The following is a 21,062-nucleotide window of genomic DNA, read 5'->3' as shown; positions in this document are numbered from 1 at the left end:
GAATCAGCCTAAGGCCTGAGGTGGGACCTCCATAGGACACCGCCAGCAGGGAAGCGCGGGGCCCAGGCGGGCCAGGGACGAGAGTGGAGCGCGCCGGATGGCAGCAGCGGGCTCCTTTAAGAGGCCGGCGGCTCCATCGCAGCATCCCCCGCTCAGGGCGTGTCCGTCCCGGGGGGCCAGGGGCGGGGGCCCTGGAAGGAGCGGGAGTTCAAGCCGAGCAGGGACGGGGCTAGGGGTCGGGGGGTGGGGGCAGCAAGCTGAAGCTGACACCCGTGCATCCGGACACCGCACGAGCATCGCCTGTGACAGCGCCCCGGGTCCGGTGGAGGGCAGCGGGGGGAGGAGGGAAGGAGGAGGAGAAGGAGGAGGAGGCGGGAGCAGCATCCGGAGCGGAGCTGCAGCAGCGCCGCCTTTTGTGCTGCGGCCGCGGAGCCCCCGAGGTGAGAGCCTGGCCGAGTTGTGGGGGGGTGGGGGGCAGGGATGGGTCCGGGTCCTGGGATCCGGGCGTGGAGGGAGGGTCGGGATGCAGATGTGGCCTGGTGCGGGTGGTGGTGTGGGGATGCTGAAGCTGTGGGGATGGAGGAACTGGGGACCTGGACCCGACGCGTGTGGGGCTGGGAAGGAAGGGAATGGAGCGGAGAGATGCCGCGGCCCAGCTTGGAGACGAAGGGCCTCCAGAGCTGGAAAGGACCGTATTGGGGTGGGGTGGAGGGTGATTGGGGGACAGACTTAAAGGACAGAGGGCAAGAGAACATCTCCTCCCACTCATCCTCAGGAAGGGAGAGAGGGAAGGAGGAGGGAGAGTTTTGGCCCCCTCCAGGGAAGGAAAGGAAGGGCAAGGACTGATGTACCCACATCTCCCTCCACACACACACAGACACACACACACACACACACACTTAGCAGGCTGGACCTGAAGATTAGTCAGAGAGCACCTGTTCCTAGATGCCCAGGCGTTGGTCCCCTCCCCTTCCAGCTGTGATCCTCCTAATCCCCTCCAGCTGTGGCATTCACCTCCATCCAGCTGTTGCATCCTCCCCTCCCCCATTCACGTGTGGGTTTCTCCCTCCTCTTTCTCTCCATCTCCTCTGGCTCCCCTAACCCGTCTCCCCCAGTCAAACCCTCCAAAAACCTCCTCCCTTTCCCACAAACACTCCTCAAACTCATTGGCTTAAAAATAAGCAAGAGTTGAGACTTGCTGGTAACCAAGGCCTTGACTGAGAGGAGGGAAGAGTCAAGGCTCTATAGACAGTGGGAGGAAACAGTGAGGTGTCCCTTAGAATTAAGGGAGGAGTCCTACCTTGTAGATGCTCATCTGCTGCCTTTTTCAGAGGAGCATAGGTGAGTGGCCTCCAATCAGGAGGGAGTGCACATGAGGTCTCCTTACCCCACCCAGAGTCGTCTCAAGCCACAGTCAGTGCATCCCTCTAAACACATTTCCCTTGCAGTTCTCAAGGTGGACTCCATCGCTCTAGGAGCTCTGAGTTTCAGCCAGAGGGTCATACCAAGCCAAGGCTAACAGAAAGGATTTAGGAAGGAAAGGACTCAAGTGCCCCCTGAGCCTTCCTGTCCAGACACTGAAGTTTCTCTGAGCTTTAGGGCCCCACTCCCTCCTATCTCACACGGGTGAAAAAAACATGTGTGTCCCCTCAAGCATACCATTCATCCACTCACTCCCATTGTCAACTGGGGTAATGTTGGGAAAACCCCAGCTCTCAACATGTAGACCACCAGCTAAATACCCATCCCAGTTACAGACAGAGGAGGCAAGAAGTTAGATGTGGCTCAGGATTTCCTAGGCTTTCTTATAGCTGAAGAGGGCAGAACCCTTCTAAAAACCAATTGCGCCGGGCGCGGTGGCTCAAGCCTGTAATCCCAGCACTTTGGGAGGCTGAGACGGGCGGATCACAAGGTCAGGAGATCGAGACCATCCTGGCTAACACAGTGAAACCCCGTCTCTACTAAAAATACAAAAACTTAGCCGGGCGAGGTGGCAGGCGCCTGTAGTCCCAGCTACTCGGGAGGCTGAGGCAGGAGAATGGCATGAACCCGGGAGGCGGAGCTTGCAGTGAGCTGAGATCCGGCCACTGCACTCCAGCCTGGGTGACAGAGCGAGACTCCGTCTCAAAAAAAAAAAAAAACCAATTGCTCTTCCCCTGGTGGTGACAATATGGTAGGATCAGGCTTTTCTAGGAAGAGGACCCTTGGTTCTGCCACTCACGGCCCAGACTGTTGTAATCCACAGTCCTCCCTCTCCCCTGCCTGGATCTGGAGAGAAAGAAGGAATGAGAGAATCAGCCCCGTAAGAAGTCCTTGCTAGGGTGGACTGGAGATCACCCCTACATTCAGGTCCTCAGCCCTATACCAGTCAAGCCCTGGGACCCCCAGCTGCCATGCTTCTTCCAGTGAGGTGGAAATGTCTGCCCCTCATGCCCGCCACTCATCCACTCACTCACACTGTTGACTGAGGTGATGCTGGGAAGGAGGAGGATACTGTTGAGATGATGCCAGCAGGGGACATAGGGGCTTCATGAGGGCCTGGCCACAGAGACTAGTCTGTCCGGTTCATTGGCTCCCAGAAGCACTGGGGTCATATGTGTGTGTGGGGAAGGTGAGGAGACTGCGACAGTGACCAGATTCCAGAGGAGGCTAAAGATCATTCAGGATAGAGCCCTTGTCCTTTGGTTTCTTCATTCTTTGGTCTTTTTTCCCTCTTGTTTCTCCACCTCCCTTTCCACCTATACCCTCCCTACTGGTACTTGCTTTGAGAAAGAACAAGGGAAAGAAGGGAAGGGACTCACATTCATAAAAAACTTACAACTGTGTGTTAGGCACTTTCCATATGGCTAATGCTTAGAGAGAGCTTCTTGTGTGCCAGGTCCTGGGCGAAGAACTTTATTTTGATTGTCTTAATCATGCCCTTAACAAGACCAAGTGAGATAGTGTTATCATCATCTCTGATGGAGGAGAAAACTGAAACTTAAGTAATTTGTTGAAAGTAAAAAAGTTAGTATGTGGCAAGAGGTAGGATTTGAACCCAGGTCTGTGTGACCTAGAACCTGTGTTCTTACCCACCACATTATGTACTGCACTGCCACTGTGGGACATAGGTACCACTGTCCCCATTTAGCAATGAAGAAACTGAGGTTTGTTGAGAAGTCTCAAGCCAGGTCACCCAACTGGCCAGGAGCAGAGACAAGACCTCAGGAAGCCACTCTGAGTTTGAGGCCTGTGTTCTCTCCTCTACCACCTACCCTCTCCCTATTGCACAAGTGTCCTAATAAGCTAAATGAAGGAATGCATGAGCAGTCCATCAATCTTATTTTCTCTTTTACAATTTAAAATAAATGTTATATCTTACTTTAAAAGCAATTCAAAGTTGTTACTGAAATACTAGGAATAGACGTAAACCCAAAGGAGAAAATTAAAACACTCATAATTCCAACTACCTAGAAACTGTTGTTATACTTTGGTATTTATTCTTCCAGATTTTTAAAAATGTCCATCCAGCTGAGAAACTATTTGTTAACATCCACTGAACTTCTTCCTGGTCTATCTGAGGTCCTAGGTTGGAGGGACTCCTGAGGCCCATCCTACCCTGCTCCTGCCCTCCCCTTCCCCGAGGCCTCTATGGGTAAGGCTGAGGGGTGATCCAGGGCCACATGATCAAAGGGAGGATCTTAGCAGTATAGCTGCTTAAGAGAGCAGATTCCAGAGATAACTGGTCAGGGAGTGAGGATGGGTGCAGAAAATTAGGCCTTCCCCCTTAGTCCAGAGGAGACAGAATGGCAGGATTTACAGAGGAAGGCCTGGTGATCTGGTAAAGGAATGACTGGAGACTCCAGCACAATCACTAGCACTGTGACCTGGTTCTCCTGGAACCTGAAATCACGGTTTGTCCTGGGAAAGCAGAAGGTCAGAGACCAAGTCTTCAGCCTCTCCAGGATCCACAAAGAAAGACCTGGTGTCCGGCCAACCAGGAAGACAAAGCAAGGAGGAAGCATGCTGCTCCCTGCACCCTCCATCACCTCACTTAACCTTCACCACCCCAGCAGGGAGGGTTGGGCACCATGGAGAGATTACATTCCTTAAACTAATTGGTGGCAAAACTGGGATTCTAGCTCTGATCTCTCCAAATCTGAAGCTGATTCTTTTTTCCTAAATAGTACTGTCCCTCCCTTCCCTGAACCCTTTCACTGTCCACCCCATTGGAAGAAGTGTGGCAGCTAGGGGTCTCAGGGCTTGATTTTCCAATCAAGGACCCGAATTTAGGGGTGATCTCCAGTTTTCCCCCAAGTTCTCAGGGGAAGTCATTTCCTCCTCATGAGGGCACTAAGAAAAGCGATAGTACTTTCCATCTTGGGACCCTGGGGCCAGGACCACGAATCTTGTAAAAAGGAAAATAAAAACAAGCTGCAGGGCAGGACACAGTGGTTCATGCCTGTAATGCCAACATTTTGGGAGGCCGAGACTGGTGGATCAGTTGAGCCCACGAGTTTGGAACCAGCCTGAGCAACAGAGTGAGACATGGTCTCTACAATTTTTTTTTTTTTTTTTTTTGAGACGGAGTCTCGCTGTCTCCCAGGCTAGAGTGCGGTGGTGCGATGTCAGCTCACTGCAAGCTCCGCCTCCCGGGTTCACGCCATTCTTCTGCCTCAGCCTCCTGAGTAGCTGGGACTACAGGCACCCGCCACCACGCCTGGCTAATTTTTTGTATTTTTAGTAGAGACGGGGTTTCACCATGTTAGCCAGGATAGTCTCCATCTCCTAACCTTGTGATCTGCCTGCCTTGGCCTCCCAAAGTGCTAGGATTACAGGCCTGAGCCACCGCACCCAGCCTCTTTTTTTTTTTTTTTTTTTTTTTTTTTTTTTTAATTTAGTCTGGTGTGGTGGTGAGTGCCTGTAGTCCCAGCTACTCAGGAGGCTGAAGGGGGAGGATCACTTGAGCACAGGAGGTTGAGGCTGCAGGCAGTGAACAGTGATCATGCCACTGGACTCCAGCCTGGGCAACAAAGCGAAACCCTGTTTCAAAAACAATACAAGCTGCAGCCAAGCGGACAGGAGGCATGGCCGCGATTCATCAGAGACCTTTATCCTCTCAGGGCCTCAAAGCTTGCAGAAGTGGAATTAGGACTCCAAAGTCTTGGGTCTCCTTTCCCTTTGAAGACTCCCCTCCCTAACCCCACTCACGAGAGAAAGGGAATCATCCTTTTCCTGAGTAAAAAATGAGGTCTCAGACAGTGGAGAGCACTTAGTGTGACAGCCCAAGATTTAGGCAGATGACCTGGCCTCTGAACTGAGCCCCTAAGACCACCAAACAAACAGCTTGACATTGACATTCTGCTGTTATACAAGAAGGAGCTAGAGAGAATTCAGAGTTTACGTGCCACAGGCTTCCAAAATCTCAGGCCAGAGAACCTGGAAGGTGGGATAGATGGGGGGTGACTTTCTACCCCACTCTACCCTGTAGCCTCCTTATGGAGTCACTTTGGGGCCACCAGCAAAGCACTGAATTAGGGCCTCTTGGGTGTCCAAAGAGCCTCCTCCCCTGGCAGTTGTATGGCTTAGAGATCATTCTGTCCCCTCACCCAATGTGAGGCAGAACCACCATCAACACATGGTAGATATGGTTGACAGAGTGACAGAGAGACCCACCCTCCTGTCACATTGCTGCCCTTCCCCCATGCTCTGCATAATTGATAACCGAGAGACAGCTCCCATCCCCCAGGGTGACTGAACGCCAGGGGCTCCTAGTCATCCTAGACGCCCCTCCAAAGCTCTGGCGCCAAGGCCCTGCCAGGGGGCAGTGGGACACAGCTGGCAGGTCAGAAATAAAGGAAACAGAAATGGGTGTGTGTGTGTGTTGGGAGAGAGGAATCTCCAGTTTACTATAGCTCCCAGGGGCAGCAGCTTTCCCTCCACTCCAGGTCAATCTGGAAGAGCTGTCATTAGCCTGATATCTTTCCCTTGGTCCCATCTCCTACTTCTTCAGCTATCCCCACTACCCTAAAAGACAAACAGGTGAAATGGCTTCTCTCCTCTCCCCAGCTGCTGGCCCTGGATACCAGAAGGGCCTCTGGGGAAGCCTGGTAAACTGGAGGGAGGCTCTGCTGGCTGCAAGTGTCTCTGAGCATATCACCCTTTCTATGCCTAAACCACCTAGTCGTCAAACAACCAGATGACGGCTGAAAAATTCCTTTAAAAAGTCAGGTGTGCCTACTCAAAGCTCGGCTTCTAGATAGAAAAGGAGATGGATGCTGTCCGTGTTTCTCACTCCCCTTTCATCTCCATTTTCTCAGGGTCCTCTGCTTTTCCAAACATCTTTTCAAGCCATCATTCTCGGGCTTGACACCGCTTCACGCTGCTCCGGTGTCTGTATATGTCTTGGCTCCTTCCTCCTCCTCTAGCCGTGCCTCGCCTTTTCTGTGCCGTCTCCCTTTCTCTCATTTCCTGCTTTCCTTCCCCGTGGTACTGCACCCCCAATGCCAACCCCACAAGTCCCCTCCTGCCAATACCCGACGCCTCAGCCGAAGAGCTCTCTGCATGCGGGGGCAGGGGAAGGAAGGGAACACAGATGGGGCAGACCGCTGGGTGGGGGTCCGCACCTACGATCCTCGCAGTCATCCAGGCAACCAGCCACCTGGGCCGGCCCAGGTCAGGGGCGGGGCCCAGGCACAGCCCCGCCCCCACGTCGCGCTCACGTGATCCGGGGCTAATCTTGTCTTGGTGACTTCACGCGCCGCCTCGGGCCCAGTCGTCATGGTTACGCCGCAGCGCCCAGCGCTTCCCCCAGCCGGCCGTGTCCCCTCCCCTTCCCCACCCGGACCACCCCCTTCCGCCGCGGCGGCCCCCGCCTCAACCACGCGCCACGTGACGGCCGGGAAGGAAGTCGGGAAGCGGGAGAGGGCGCTGTGGCCGTAACCCCTTCCTCTCCACTTTGAGCTGCCCAGACTTGGGCTTCGGCCTTCCATTGCCGGTGACCAAGCTGTCCAGGGGACGGCCCCAGCTCCTCCCCGAGCGCTCCAATCCCGCCATCCCTCCCTCCTGGCCTGCCAGGCGAGAGCGTCCGAGTCCTGGGCCTTGTTTCTGGGTGGTCCAGAAGCGAATCCCCTGCTTGCGGCGGAGTGGGAGGTCGTGGGGGCGCGGGGGGGCAGGGTGGCAGGCAAAATCCCTTGGGTCCTCCAGACGAAATTCTCCCATATGTTGGCATTTTACTTGGTCTGTGTTTGTCTGTGATTTGCATTGCAATCTACACCTTATCTCTTGAAGCCACAAATACCGCGTGGGATATGTTGGGGATTTGGAAGCTGAACTTTACTGTGATTTGTGCTTTCTGGGCCTCAGTTCTATCAAGAATATAATGGCACCAGTAGTACTTCCTTCACCTGGCTCTTCTGAGGATTCAGGGAGCTAATTGTGTGTGTGTGTGTGTGTGTGTGTGTGTGTGTGTGTGTTCGCGCGCGCGCGCGCGCATAGAGTGTGCGGTGCTTAAGGCGATCCTCCCGGGGCGGTAGAGCAGTGGTACCACCTTACCAAGCACCTTCTGCGCGCCAGGTGCTGTTGCAAGCCATGTGATGCGAGCCTTGTGATGCGAAGTCGTCTCTCTAAAGACTGTCCAGGCTCTCAAAGGAGCCAGAGGCCCGACCACATTGTACCTCCAGTATAATGGGAACCATGATAGAGGAAGCATACCGGGGCTGTGCCCGCCCAGAAGGCGCATTAACCTGGAGCGGATCTGGAAAGAAGGACGTCCAGGATAAAGTGACACCTGGAGAGAGATGAGAAGCGCCTTCCAGGCTGGGGATGAAGCTTGAGCTTCTTTTTCTTTATTTCTTTTCTTTTCTTTCTTTCTTTTTTTTTTTTTTTTTTTTTTTTTTTGAAACAGAGTCTTACTCTGTCACCTAGGCTAGAGTGCAGTGGCACACTGCAACCTCCACTTCCTGGGCTCAAGCGATTCTCCCACCTTAGCCTCCCAAGTAGCTGGGACCATAGGCATGTGCCACCACGCCGGCTAATTTTTTTGTATTTTTAGCAGAGACAGGCTCTCCCCATGTTGCCCAGCCCCATGTTGCCCAGGCTGGTCTCAAACTCCCGAGCTCAAGCGATCCGCCCACCTCGGCCTCCCAGAGTGTTGGGATTACAGGCGTCAGCCACCGCACCCAGCCGAGCTTGAGCTTCTTAATAGCTATGGCACTGTGGGCAGGTTATTTAATACCTCTATGCCTTAGTCTGTAAAACGGGGCTAATAATGCCCAGCTTACAGTTTTGAGGATTAAATATGCAAAGTGCTAATGCACCTTTACCGGAAGCTAAAAAATAGTAAGCCTTTTTTGTTTTGTTTTTCTTTTCTTTCTTTCCTTTTTTTTTTTTAAGATGGAGCCTCACTGTGTCGCCCAGGCTGGAGTGCAGTGGTGCTGCAGTGCAGTGACGCGATCTCAGCTCACTGCAACTTCCGCCTCCCGGGTTCAAGTGATTCTCCTGCTTCAGCCTCCCGAGTAGCTGGGACTACAGGCGACCGCCGCCCCGCCCGGCTAATTTTTTGTATTTTAGTAGAGATGGGGTTTCACCGTGTTGCCCAGGCTGGTCTCGAACTCTTGAGCCTAAGCAATCCTCCCGTCTCGGCCTCCCAAAGTGCTAAATTACAGGCGTGAGCCACTGCGCCCAGCCGTAAGCCTTCCTTAAGTTAGCCATTATCATTGGGTGTCCTGGTTCAAAAACCTGACATGGCTAAGTTCCGGTGTTGGTGCGGGCGGTTGTTTTTTCTTTTGTGACAGGGTCTCGCCTCTGTCGCCCAGGCTGCAGTGCAGTGGTGCAGTCACTGCTCACTGCAGTTTCACCCTCCCAGGCTCAAGATATCCTCCCACCTCAGCCTCCCGAGTAGGTGGAACTAAAGGTGCACATCACCACACTCGACTAATTTTTTTTCTTTTTTTTTGAGATGGAGTCTTGCTCTGTCACCCACGTTGGAGTGCAGTGGCACAGTCTTGGCTCACTGCAACTTCCACCTCCCAGGTTCATGCCATTCTTCTGCCTTAGCCTCCTGAGTAGCTGGGACTACAGGCGCCCACCACCACGCCCGACTAATTTTTTGTATTCTGTACTAGAGACAGGGTTTCACTGTGTTAGCCAGCATGGTCTTGATCTCCTGACTTCATGATCCGCCTGTCTCGGCCTCACAGAGTGTTGGGATTACAGGCATGAGCCATTGTGCCTGGCTGGCTAATTTTTATATTTTTTGTAGAGATTGGGTTTCACTGTGTTGCCCAGGCTGGTCTTGAACTTCCAGGCTTCAGTGATCCACTTGCCTTGGCCCCTCAAAGTGCTGGGATTAAAGGTGTGAGCCACCATGCCTGGCCCAATCTGTTTTTGTTGTTGTTGTTGAGACAGAGTCTTGCTTTGTTGCCCAGGCTGGAGTACAGTGGTCTTATCTCGACTCACTGCAACCTTCTCCTCCCAGATTCAAGCAATTCTCGTGCCTCAGCCTCTCAAATAGCTGGGACTGCAGGTGCACACCACCACACCTGGCTAATTTCTTTGTATTTTTAATAGAGATGGGGTTTCACTATGTTGGCCAATCTGGCCCCAAACTCCTGACTTCAGGTGGTCCGCCTGCCTCGGCCTCCCAAAGTGTTGGGATTATAGGTGTGAGCCACCACACCTGGCCCCCAATCTGTTTTAGAAAGATCCTTCTGAAGGAGCTGAGTGAAGAATTGGGGGTAGAGAGAGCACTTGGAGACCAGCTGTCCTGGGCCAGGTGAGGACAGCTAATGAGACTTGAACTAAGGCAGTAACAGTAGGACTAGAAAATAGCATGCACTGGGTTAGAGCTTAACAAATCTAGAATGCTTGTTAAATATGCTGATTCCAGGCCTACCACCCTCACCCCCCAGGAAAAAGTCTTCAAGGGAAAGGCCTGGTAATTAAGTATTACAAGAACTATTGAAGTTTCCCAAGCCTTCTTGTATGCCTGTGTAATCATCTACTGAACCCTTCTGCATGTGGAGATTCCTGCCACCCCTTCCCCTGTAATTCTCCACTGTAATTCAGAATGTATGGCAATAATTTCCAGACTAACCCAGGGGCTCATGGAAGGACCCTGCTAGCTATGAGGAACAATTAGAGGGATGCTTGTTCTAGGGAATCTTCAAATCTCAGGATTTGGTAACTGACAAGTGTGGAGTGAGTTGGGAGACCAGGATGGCTCCTGGTGCCAAGTTCTGGGCAAATCTCATGTAGCATTAAGGGTTTGCTGTGCCTTAGTGACAGCCAGTTTATTCCTTTGTATAGCTGGAAAAACTGAGGCTCAACCATAGCTCGCCTGAGGTCATATAGCCATTATGTGGCAGAAGCAAGTCAGGATTCAGGGTTTTTTTTGTTTTTTGTTTTGAGGCGGGGTTTGGCTATGTCGCCCAGGCTGGAGTGCAGTGGCTTACTGCAACCTCCACCACCTGGGCTCAGGCAATCCTCTCACCACAGCCTCCAGAGGAGCTGGGACCACAGTCACAGGATCACCATGCCCGGCTTTTTTTTTTTTTTGTATTTTTGGTAGAGACAGGGTTTCGCCATGTTGCCCAGGCTGGTCTGAAACTCCTGAGCTCAAGTGATCCACCTGCCTCAGCCTCCCAAAATGTTGTGATTACAGGCATGTGCCAACACGCTGTGCCGGATTCAGGTTTTTTAATGGTTGTGTTTTATTTATTTATTCATTTATTTATTGAGACAGAGTTTTGCTCTTGTTGCCCAGGCTGGAGTGCAGTGGCATGATCTCGGCTCACCACAACCTCCGCCTCCCGGGTTCAAGCAATTCTCCTGCCTCAGCCTCCCAAGTAGCTGGGATTACAGGCGTGCGCCACCACACCCTGCTAATTTTGTATTTTTAGTAGAGACGGGGTTTCTCCATGTTGGTCAGGCTAGTCTCGAACTCCTGACCTCAGGTGATCCTCCCACCACGGCCTCTCAAAGCGCTGAGATTACAGGCATGAGCCACCACACCCGGCCTAATGGTTGTTTTTTTAATAGCACCCAGCTATGAACTGGGACACATCCCCATTGCCTGCAAAGTTTGAGGAGCAGGGGATGGGGCAATGAAGAGGAAAGAGGAGACAAGACCTTGTTTGACCCCTGGGAGAGCCGCTGGACTGAAGGGAGGGCTAAGGGGGATGAAGCAGTGGCCTTCTGTGACAGGTGTCTGCATCCCCATTGGCTGCTTCTGCCAATGTTGGGGGGACACAGAACTCTGTGGTTACAACCTTCACTTACCTTGGAGAGGCCCAGGAGTGTGTCTTAGAATGAGGCTGTCACCTGAGTTGAGTGTTCCTGAGAGGGCCTCAGTAGTACCATGTGTAAGTACCTGGGCAGGAGGCCTGGGGGTGTCACCTTATGTAGGCAGCTCAGGAATGCTGTCCAAGGGTGCCTGAAAGGTTTACCAGCATCCTGTGTGTGCTTCAGTGTGAGGAAGGTCTAGGTGTTACTATTGTGTGCCTGAGGTTGACCCCGAGTTAAAGGTGTAAATGTGAGACACTCCTGATACCTGTGTGCCTGTGAGTCTCAGGTGAAAAAAATGTGCCGCAGCAATGAATTAGTCATCTTACAGGGAGAAGGGAACTCATCTGTTACCATTATACTTGAATTTGAGACATATTTTACCAGTGTGTACCCACGTGGGGCTGTTACCTGAGAATGATACCCAGGTACGATACCTGTCTACCTATTACTTGCCTTACTAACATGCCTGAGAGGAAGCCCAAGTGTATCAGATTTCCTAAGATGGGTCAAGGTGCAACTTGGAGGGGCATGAGAAACAGAGCCACAAGTGTTACCTCCAACAGGGCTTCTGTGAACCCGGAACCCCAATCTGTGCCTCTGGGGTAAGCATCCTGAGCGGGCACGCCTGGGGCTTTAACAGCCCCTCCTTCCTTCATTCCCACAGGGCCCAGTGTTCACCATCACACCAGGGGCCAGAGGCCATGGCTTGCCTCCATGAGACCCGAACACCCTCTCCTTCCTTTGGGGGCTTCGTGTCTACCCTAAGTGAGGCATCCATGCGCAAGCTGGACCCAGACACTTCTGACTGCACTCCCGAGAAGGACCTGACGCCTACCCAGTGTGTACTTCGAGATGTGGTACCCCTTGGTGGGCAGGGTGGGGGAGGGCCCAGCCCCTCCCCAGGTGGAGAGCCGCCCCCTGAGCCTTTTGCCAACAGTGTCCTGCAGCTACATGAGCAGGATGCAGGGGGCCCAGGGGGCGCAGCTGGGTCACCTGAGAGTCGGGCATCCAGAGTTCGAGCTGATGAGGTGCGACTGCAGTGCCAGAGTGGCAGTGGCTTCCTTGAGGGCCTCTTTGGCTGCCTGCGCCCTGTCTGGACCATGATTGGCAAAGCCTACTCCACTGAGCACAAGCAGCAGCAGGAAGGTAGGCCACGTCCTTGTGGGAGCCTCCTCCCTGTTTCCCTGAGCCTGAGATCTGTTGGTCAGCTCCACTAAAGTCATGCAATGGTCCCTTCCCTCCCCATGACATGGCCCTAGTCCCTTAGCCATCCATCAGCCTCTAACTTCCCAACTTCTTTTAAGGTCACCCATTCATTCCTTCCCTGTTCCCTCGAACCTTCTTCTCGGCCTGTTTTTGGCTACTTTTCTGCCTCACCCTCCTTAAGTCAATTCAGCCAACCCAATGCTATCCCGTCCCTGGCCTTGAGTGTGGCTCTTTCTGAGGCTTGTGGCACTGTGCCTCCTGCCCACAGACCTTTGGGAGGTCCCCTTTGAGGAAATCCTGGACCTGCAGTGGGTGGGCTCAGGGGCCCAGGGTGCTGTCTTCCTGGGGCGCTTCCACGGGGAGGAGGTGGCTGTGAAGAAGGTGCGAGACCTCAAAGAAACCGACATCAAGCACTTGCGAAAGCTGAAGCACCCCAACATCATCACCTTCAAGTGAGGTCCAGGGCAGGGGCTGGGTGTTGGGGATACTATGCTAAGGCCTGGTACCCTCCTGGGCAGTGGGACCTACCCCATCCTTCCCAGAGGAGACCCTTAGGTGGAATGGGTGGGAATGGGGGTTCCAGTTATTAATCAGGTGAAGGCTCAGCCAGCTGAGGCCTTCATACCATCGTCTGTCTCGCAGGGGTGTGTGTACCCAGGCTCCCTGCTACTGCATCCTCATGGAGTTCTGCGCCCAGGGCCAGCTATATGAGGTACTGCGGGCCGGCCGCCCTGTCACCCCCTCCTTACTGGTTGACTGGTCCATGGGCATCGCCGGTGGCATGAACTACCTGCACCTACACAAGATTATCCACAGGGATCTCAAGTCACCCAAGTGAGTAAGCAAGCAGGGAGCAACAGATGTGCATGCAGGTGACCCACTCAAGTCAGTGTGGCCTTCTCCGCACTTCCAAACCATGCCCTACATCCATGTGGCCATCTCAGAAACCTCTTCCAAGTGATAGTCCCATCTCAGGAGGGCTGTAGTGAGCCCCTCACCTTTGGGTGTCCCAAATGATTTAAAACTGAAAGGCAGGCCAGATGCAGTGGCTCACACCTGTAATCCCAGCACTTTGAGAGGCCGAGGCGGGTGGATCATGAGGTCAAGAAATCGAGACCATCCTGGCCAACATGGTGAAACCTTGTCTCTACTAAAAATAAAAAAAAATTAGTGGGGCATGGTGGCACATGCCTGTAGTCCCAGTTACTTGGGAGGCTGAGGCAGGAGAATCACTTGAACCCAGGAGGCGGAGGTTGCAGTGAGCCGAGATTGAACCACTGCACTCCAGCCTGAGTGACAGAGTGAGACTCCAGTCTCAAAAACAAACAAAAAAAAACCCTGAAAGGCAGAGTTGCTGCAGAGTTAGATGAGGTGTGTGGAGGGGTGTGGACCCCAGCTGACTACACTCTTTACCAGCATGCTAATCACCTACGACGATGTGGTGAAGATCTCAGATTTTGGCACTTCCAAGGAGCTGAGTGACAAGAGCACCAAGATGTCCTTTGCAGGGACAGTAGCCTGGATGGCCCCTGAGGTGATCCGCAATGAGCCTGTGTCTGAGAAGGTCGACATCTGGTGAGGACTAGGCTGAAAACTGAGAAGAGTGGGTGGCCAGCCCTGGGGGCATGGTGGGCAACTTCTAGGGCTTGAGCACAAGTGATGGGCCAGTAGCAACCAGGACCTCTGGAGGAACCCCCTCCCAAGTGATGTCCCCTCATCCCCAGGTCCTTCGGTGTGGTGCTGTGGGAACTGCTGACTGGTGAGATCCCCTACAAAGACGTAGATTCCTCAGCCATCATCTGGGGTGTGGGAAGCAACAGTCTCCATCTGCCCGTGCCCTCCAGTTGCCCAGATGGTTTCAAGATCCTACTTCGCCAGTGCTGGTAAGGATGGGCTGAGCTGGGATACTGGGCCTGGAGAAGTTGAGAACAGCAGTACTGATGGACAGCCAGTACCTAGAACCCTAGGTGGCCAAGTTCAGAGTCCTTAAGAGGGGAAGGGTGTCAGGGCTCCCAGATGTGGCTCCCCAAGTACTGAGGACTCAGGATGTGGAGCCAGGGAACTACAATCTAGAACTGAGAGGGGCTGGACTGACCAATAAATAGCAGGGACATTTAATACAAAGGACTGACTTGCATCTGAATCAGGCTCATTCTACCTTCTGAGCTGAGTCACCAGGGACAAGTGGTATCACTCTGAAACTGTTTCCTCATCTACAAAATACAGTTAACAATATCTGCATTCCTGGTTTGTCATGAAGTGCCAGTGAGTGCATACAAGTACAGGGAAGGAGCAGCATAACCACCAAGCATGGTTCATTGAGCCTCAAGTAAACAACCTTAGAACACAGAAGGAAAGGGTCCCAGACCCTCATTTGGAACCTAGACCCAGGGAAGTTTGAAGATGGCTAATCTGTCATTGAGCATCTCCCAAAGTGTGGTTCCTTCAGTGAAGTTATTCAGAAAAGGCCTTTATTTGGGGAGACAAGTTGGAAAATATGGGGTTCAATAGGTTTCCTTACTGCAGGATTTTGACACACTAATGAATAGTGTTTAATATTCCCTAGAGACCATTGACCATAAGTTCTTTTGTCACAGAGTACATTCTAGGATTGGATTCTCCAGGACACACTTTGGGAAAGGATGCTCTAGTTCCTATCTGGTCCTCCCTCAAATTCTCCCCTCTCCTCCTAACTCCATTCCTTTCAGGAATAGCAAACCGCGAAATCGCCCATCATTCCGACAGATTCTGCTGCATCTGGACATTGCCTCAGCTGATGTACTCTCCACACCCCAGGAGACTTACTTTAAGTCCCAGGTGTGCTGTGGGTAGGAAAATGAATACCTAATTCCCCTTCTTTGCAGAGATGATGCCATTTGAGGGGGAGGCTGGGAAATGGGTTAAGTGGGACTGAGGAGATTGGCTCTTAGAGAACGGAGTCAATCCACTCCTTTTTGCTCCAGCACACACATTGGCAGTGACGTGTGGGCAACCTGCAGAGCCTTTCACTGGGTGAAGGGATGGCTCTCACCCCGTCTGCTCTCCACCCACAGGCAGAGTGGCGGGAAGAAGTAAAACTGCACTTTGAAAAGATAAAGTCAGAAGGGACCTGTCTGCACCGCCTAGAAGAGGAACTGGTGATGAGAAGGAGGGAGGAGCTCAGGTGAGTTCCTGTGCTTGGGGAGGTGATTTTACCAACAGCAAGGACTATGTACCCAGTCAGCTCCTACCCAGCCCCAGGGCGGGTGGAAGGACTATGAAAGGACTGTGGACAGGAATTCTGAGACTGCGGATCTATTATGGCCCTAGATGAACCCAGTTCACCTTTGGGAACCCTTCTGCCCGTTGCAGACATGCCCTGGACATCAGGGAGCACTATGAAAGGAAGCTGGAGAGAGCCAACAACCTGTATATGGAACTTAATGCCCTCATGTTGCAGCTGGAACTCAAGGAGAGGGAGCTGCTCAGGTAACCCTACCTGTCCTTATGCACCAAGCCCTGGCGCTGTGCCTGCCTTAGAGATCCTACTGAGACCGGGGTGCCCCTTCCTGGTCATTTGCCCAGCTGAGAAGGTGCCTGGATCTTTAGGCGAGAGCAAGCTTTAGAGCGGAGGTGCCCAGGCCTGCTGAAGACACACCCTTCCCGGGGCCTCCTGCATGGAAACACAATGGAGAAGCTTATCAAGAAGAGGAATGTGCCACAGAAGCTGTCACCCCATAGCAAAAGGTGGGACATGAATGGTGGTTCCAATATGGCAAGAGGGATACTGAAGTGGCAGCAGATGTTTAGCAGGGAGATGCGTACTTTAGTGTCCAAAAATAGGGAGTGCTTTTGAGTACATAGATTTGGCAGTCTCAACCTTTTACTTTTTCTCTCCTTCCAGACCAGATATCCTCAAGACAGAGTCTTTGCTACCTAAACTAGATGCAGCCCTAAGTGGGGTTGGGCTTCCTGGGTGTCCTAAGGGTCCCCCCTCACCAGGACGGAGTCGCCGTGGCAAGACCCGTCACCGCAAGGCCAGCGCCAAGGGGAGCTGTGGGGACCTGCCTGGGCTTCGTACAGCTGTGCCACCCAATGAACCTGGAGGACCAGGAAGCCTAGGAGGGGGACCCTCAGCCTGGGAGGCCTGCCCTCCTGCCCTCCGTGGGCTTCATCATGACCTCCTGCTCCGCAAAATGTCTTCTTCATCCCCAGACCTGCTGTCAGCAGCACTAGGGTCCCGGGGCCGGGGGGCCACAAGCGGAGCTGGGGATCCTGGCTCACCACCTCCGGCCCGGGGTGACACCCCACCAAGTGAGGGATCAGCCCCTGGCTCCACCAGCCCAGATTCACCTGGGGGAGCCAAAGGGGAGCCACCTCCTCCAGTAGGGCCTGGTGAAGGTGTGGGGCTTCTGGGAACTGGAAGGGAAGGGACCTCGGGCCGGGGAGGAAGCCGGGCTGGGTCCCAGCACTTGACCCCAGCTGCACTGCTGTACAGGGCTGCCGTCACCCGAAGTCAGGTAAAGTATGGGAAGGCTCCTGAGCTCTTTCCCTTTTTCCTTATTCTCCCTGGGGTCCAAGTGTAATCCCCCACATTATGCTCAATTTTAAGCCATTCCCTACTTTACCCTTTTAAACTATGTTCCCTTCTTCTGGATTCTTAGTGACCTCTTTTCACTTCTGACCACAGTCCCCCCCATCTCTCCTGCAGAAACGTGGCATCTCATCAGAAGAGGAGGAAGGAGAGGTGGACAGTGAAGTAGAGCTGACATCAAGCCAGAGGTAAGTGATGGAGTACAGGAGTTAATGGCATTTTTGTTTTCTGTAAGGGGCAGAACCAAGCTGTAATCCCCCTCTTCGACATGTAGGTGGCCTCAGAGTCTGAACATGCGCCAGTCACTATCTACCTTCAGCTCAGAGAATCCATCAGATGGGGAGGAAGGCACAGCTAGTGAACCTTCCCCCAGTGGCACACCTGAAGTCGGCAGCACCAACACTGATGAGCGGCCAGATGAGCGGTCTGATGACATGTGTTCCCAGGGCTCAGAAATCCCACTGGACCCACCTCCTTCAGAGGTCATCCCCAGCCCAGAACCCAGCTCCCTGCCCATTCCACACCAGGAACTTCTCAGAGGAAAGCAGGTGAGTGGCACAACAGCAACAAGCAGATATTGAACAGGGAGAGCTGTAAGCAGATAGATGCCTTATCTTTTGACAGCTTTTGGGGAGACAGCTGCACAGGCCAGAAAGTACCATAAAGAGCAAATATCCACGTGGTGGAATTTCAGAAGCCTCTTGCAGAGCATCTATTATGGTGCCTGACCAGTAGCTTGTATGTAGCTATAAGTTGCAGCCAGGGAAGGATTCTGAAAGGAGTCTGACACCCTGGAGAATGGCCTGAGCAACTGAAATCTGGAAGAAATAAATCAGTAAGCCGGTCGGGCACGGTGGCTCGCACCTGGAATCCCAGCACTTTGGGAGTCTGAGGCAGGTGGATCACAAGGTCAGGAGTTCAAGAACAGCCTGACCAATATGGTAAAACCCCATCTCTATTGATAGTACAAAAATTAGCCGGGCATGGTGGTGCGCGCCTGTAGTCCCAGCTACTCAGGAGGCTGAGGCAGAATTGCTTGAACCTGGGAGGCGGAGGTTGCAGTGAGCTGAGATTGCGCTATTGCACTCCAGCCTGGGCAAAAGAGCAAGACTGCTGTCTCAAAAAAACAAGTCAGTAAGCCACTGGCTATTAAAATGACCCCAGCAAAGAACCCTAAGGAATCTCACTCCATTTCTACTTTCTCACAGGGCCCTCCCAATTCTGAGGACTCAGACTGTGACAGCACTGAATTGGACAACTCCAGCAGCGTTGATGCCTTGCGGCCCCCAGCTTCCCTCCCTCCATGAAAGCCACTCATATTCCTTGTACATAGAGAAATATTTATATAAATTATATATATATACATATATATATATATATATATGCGCCACATAATCAACAGAAAGATGGGGCTGTCCCAGCCGTAAGTCAGGCCGAGGGAGACTGATCCCCTGACCAATTCACCTGATACTCTAGGGACAGTGGCAGCTGTGGAAATGAATGAGGCACAGCCGTAGAGCTGTGCCTAAGGGCAAACTGGCCCCTTCCTGCCCCACCCCATTCCTTATATTCAGCAAGCAACAAGGCAATAGAAAAGCCAGGGTTGTCTTTATATTCTTTATCCCCAAAGATTGGGGGTGGGGGGAGGGAAGGGTGGGAGGGGCAGGAGAGAAAACCACTTAAGACTGCACTTTTCTGTTCTGTTTTACTCTGTTTACACATTTTGCACTTGGGAGAAGGGAGACTAAGGCTGGGTCCTCCCCTCTGAGGATTCTCAGGTGGCAATGTAACTCATTTTTTTGTCCCTCCATTGATCTTCTCTGCCCAAGCCCTGTCTTAGGTCCAGGGGGAGGTTAGGAGACTGATAGCATGTGATGGCTCAGGCTGAAGAACTGGGGTGCTGTTTAAGTCCCTACTTTCTTCCTGGTGCCTGATTGGGGTGGGGACTGTCCTACTGTAACCCCTGTGAAAAACCTTGAAATATAACCACTCCATGCAGGCCCAGCTGTTGAGGGTTTTCTTGATGAATGAATGGGGTACCATACATGGTTAAGATAAAGCCTTGGGCTCCGGACTTCATCTAAGGTGTCTGGACAAGTTCTCCTGCCCCTCCACTTTTTTGCATCTATTCTCACTAAATTGAGTATAATGTCAAGCCCCCACTTTCTAAAATTATAGGAATAAATGGTAGCAGGTATATCCTTCTAACTCGTTATGGAGGACTATAAATGAAGTTACTAAAAACAATACACTGAAATTTTTAGTTTAAAATATGCAAGCCTGAACAAGGGGACCAACATTCCCAAGAAACTGGAACCCAGTGAGACATGACCAACTGCTTAATGTGTATGCCATGTATGTCATGTGTCATTCCCCCGCCACCCGCCAAGTGGACGTGCTTGCCTGCTTGTAGGACAGGTAAGTCCTAGGAAAGTCTAATCCTCAATCTTTTGGACACAAGTTTTATAAGGGCCAACCAAGCATGAAGTCAGGGAAAAATAGGATCAAGGGCCACAAAAAAAGATGGAAGTGGTAAAACAGAAGAAAACATCTTAACCGGAATAAAGGCTTCTATTCAAAACCCAAGAAGGGTCCTTTGAGGGATAAAAGGTACAAAAATAACAGCAAGACAAGAGGAATAAAACCCACATGAATCACTGTGGCATCCAGTTTCTATTCACAAAGAAAAAGCTCCAGTCCATCTTTTAATTTTTTTGAAAAATTCCTGACATTACAGAACTAAACTGAAATGTATTAATATTCCACTCTTACATTTCCATGACAAACAGAAAAATTCATGAGCCAAAAAAACAAAACAAAAAACCAAAAAAAAAAAAAAAAAAAAAAAAAAAAAAAACCAGGGAGAAGCTTATAAAACTAAATATGGATCTCAGCATCAACAGCTGAACAGAGAAAGGAATTAAAACGCTTTAATTAAAAAATCACGAGTGGATGATAAAGTGTGTAGAAACTGAAAATTTACAAACTATTTAAAACCTGGAATCGCTGACTGTTCAGAAACTACACAGATGGATCATGGGTGGTGGTGAACAGCAGAAAGGGATTATGGATGAATCTGCATTGTTCTAGCTGCTCCCCATGCCACCCGTCTCCGAGGAAAGCCTGTAACACAGAAACAAGAACTCAGTTAGTTTCCCCAGTGCCCAGCTGCACTTCATCTCTACCTGGTCCATGAAATGTGAAGAGTAAATAATCAGTGCTGGAGTACCAAGGGAGACATTTTAAGGTTTCTTAAATTTACCAGTACCATAATCCTTTAATCCTTGCAATCCAAGCACGTGGAGGTCTATCACCTCAGAACCGAGGGAAACAGTCCTTGGTTATCAAATGTCCCTCAAACTATATTCTTTTAGTTCCACCTCCATGGTGGGCTAACCAAGGAGCATACTTTCTGGAAACAGGCCCCTCTAAAGAGTGCTCACAATACACAGAAGCAATGTTTCTTTATTGCTGAGCTCACTTTGGCTCCTCCCAAACAGCTGACAAAATACCAGTTTAGGAAAGAAACAGTCATCTGAGAGTAGTCTCAAGGGTTTAATGCTGAGACAACTCAAGGCCTTTAAAGCCCTGAAGTTCTATCAATGTGTAGGGTATGAGGTAACACAGTTTTAAAGGTAAAGAGATGTTAAAAAGAGATGTAAAAATAATTATGGGTCAAGAATTATACTCAAATTTATTTATTTAAATTAATTGATTTATTTTTTGACACAGAGTCTAGCTCTGTCACCCAGGCTAGAACGCAGTGACGTGATCTTGGCTCACTGCAACTTCCGCCCTCAAGCAATTGTCTTGCCTTAGCCTCCACCCGATAGCTGGGATTATAGACAGCCACCACCGCTCCCGGCTAGTAGAGACCAGGCTTCAACGTGTTGCCCAGGCTGGTCTCAAACTCCTGACCTCAGGTGATCCACCTGCCTTGGCCTCCCAAAGTGTTGGGATTATTACAGGCGTGAGCCACTGCGCCTGGCCTTATTGTTTTTGTTTTTTTTGAGACCAA

The 21,062-nt window shown here is 51.6% G+C and overlaps 2 protein-coding genes across 30 annotated transcripts in view; one reads left to right on the top strand and one right to left on the bottom strand.

Annotated features, from left to right (window-relative positions):
* Positions 1 to 408: 408 nt before the first annotated feature.
* MAP3K12 (mitogen-activated protein kinase kinase kinase 12) lies at positions 409 to 19,048 on the top strand. Of its 2 annotated transcripts, XM_005571023.5 has the most exons (15): positions 409 to 440; positions 11,930 to 12,103; positions 12,203 to 12,411; positions 12,740 to 12,923; positions 13,114 to 13,305; positions 13,888 to 14,046; positions 14,196 to 14,354; positions 15,180 to 15,288; positions 15,525 to 15,634; positions 15,823 to 15,939; positions 16,060 to 16,197; positions 16,355 to 16,970; positions 17,162 to 17,232; positions 17,319 to 17,592; positions 18,253 to 19,048. In XM_005571023.5, the coding sequence occupies exons 2-15, from the start codon at positions 11,967 to 11,969 to the stop codon at positions 18,349 to 18,351; spliced, it is 2,574 nt and encodes an 857-aa protein (XP_005571080.1). In that variant the 5' UTR covers positions 409 to 440; positions 11,930 to 11,966; the 3' UTR covers positions 18,352 to 19,048. The 2 variants fall into 2 exon arrangements, with proteins under 2 accessions (XP_005571080.1, XP_005571078.1); XM_005571021.5 differs by having other exon boundaries at positions 11,930 to 12,411.
* The window catches only part of PCBP2 (poly(rC) binding protein 2), a 30,112-nt gene continuing 27,685 nt past the window's right edge, over positions 18,636 to 21,062 (bottom strand). For all 28 annotated transcript variants that reach the window (XM_074007025.1, XM_015430694.4, XM_015430695.4 and 25 more), the window contains one exon: positions 18,636 to 20,167. In XM_074007025.1, the coding sequence (XP_073863126.1) occupies positions 20,131 to 20,167 (37 nt within the window). In that variant the 3' untranslated portion in view covers positions 18,636 to 20,130. The remainder of the gene's footprint in view (positions 20,168 to 21,062) is intronic.

This window comes from Macaca fascicularis, chromosome 11, assembly GCF_037993035.2.
Source record: "Macaca fascicularis isolate 582-1 chromosome 11, T2T-MFA8v1.1".
Classification (NCBI taxonomy): Eukaryota; Metazoa; Chordata; class Mammalia; order Primates; family Cercopithecidae; genus Macaca; species Macaca fascicularis.
The sequence above is the reverse complement of the archived record's forward strand: the minus strand, read 5'-3'. Positions and strand labels throughout refer to the sequence as shown.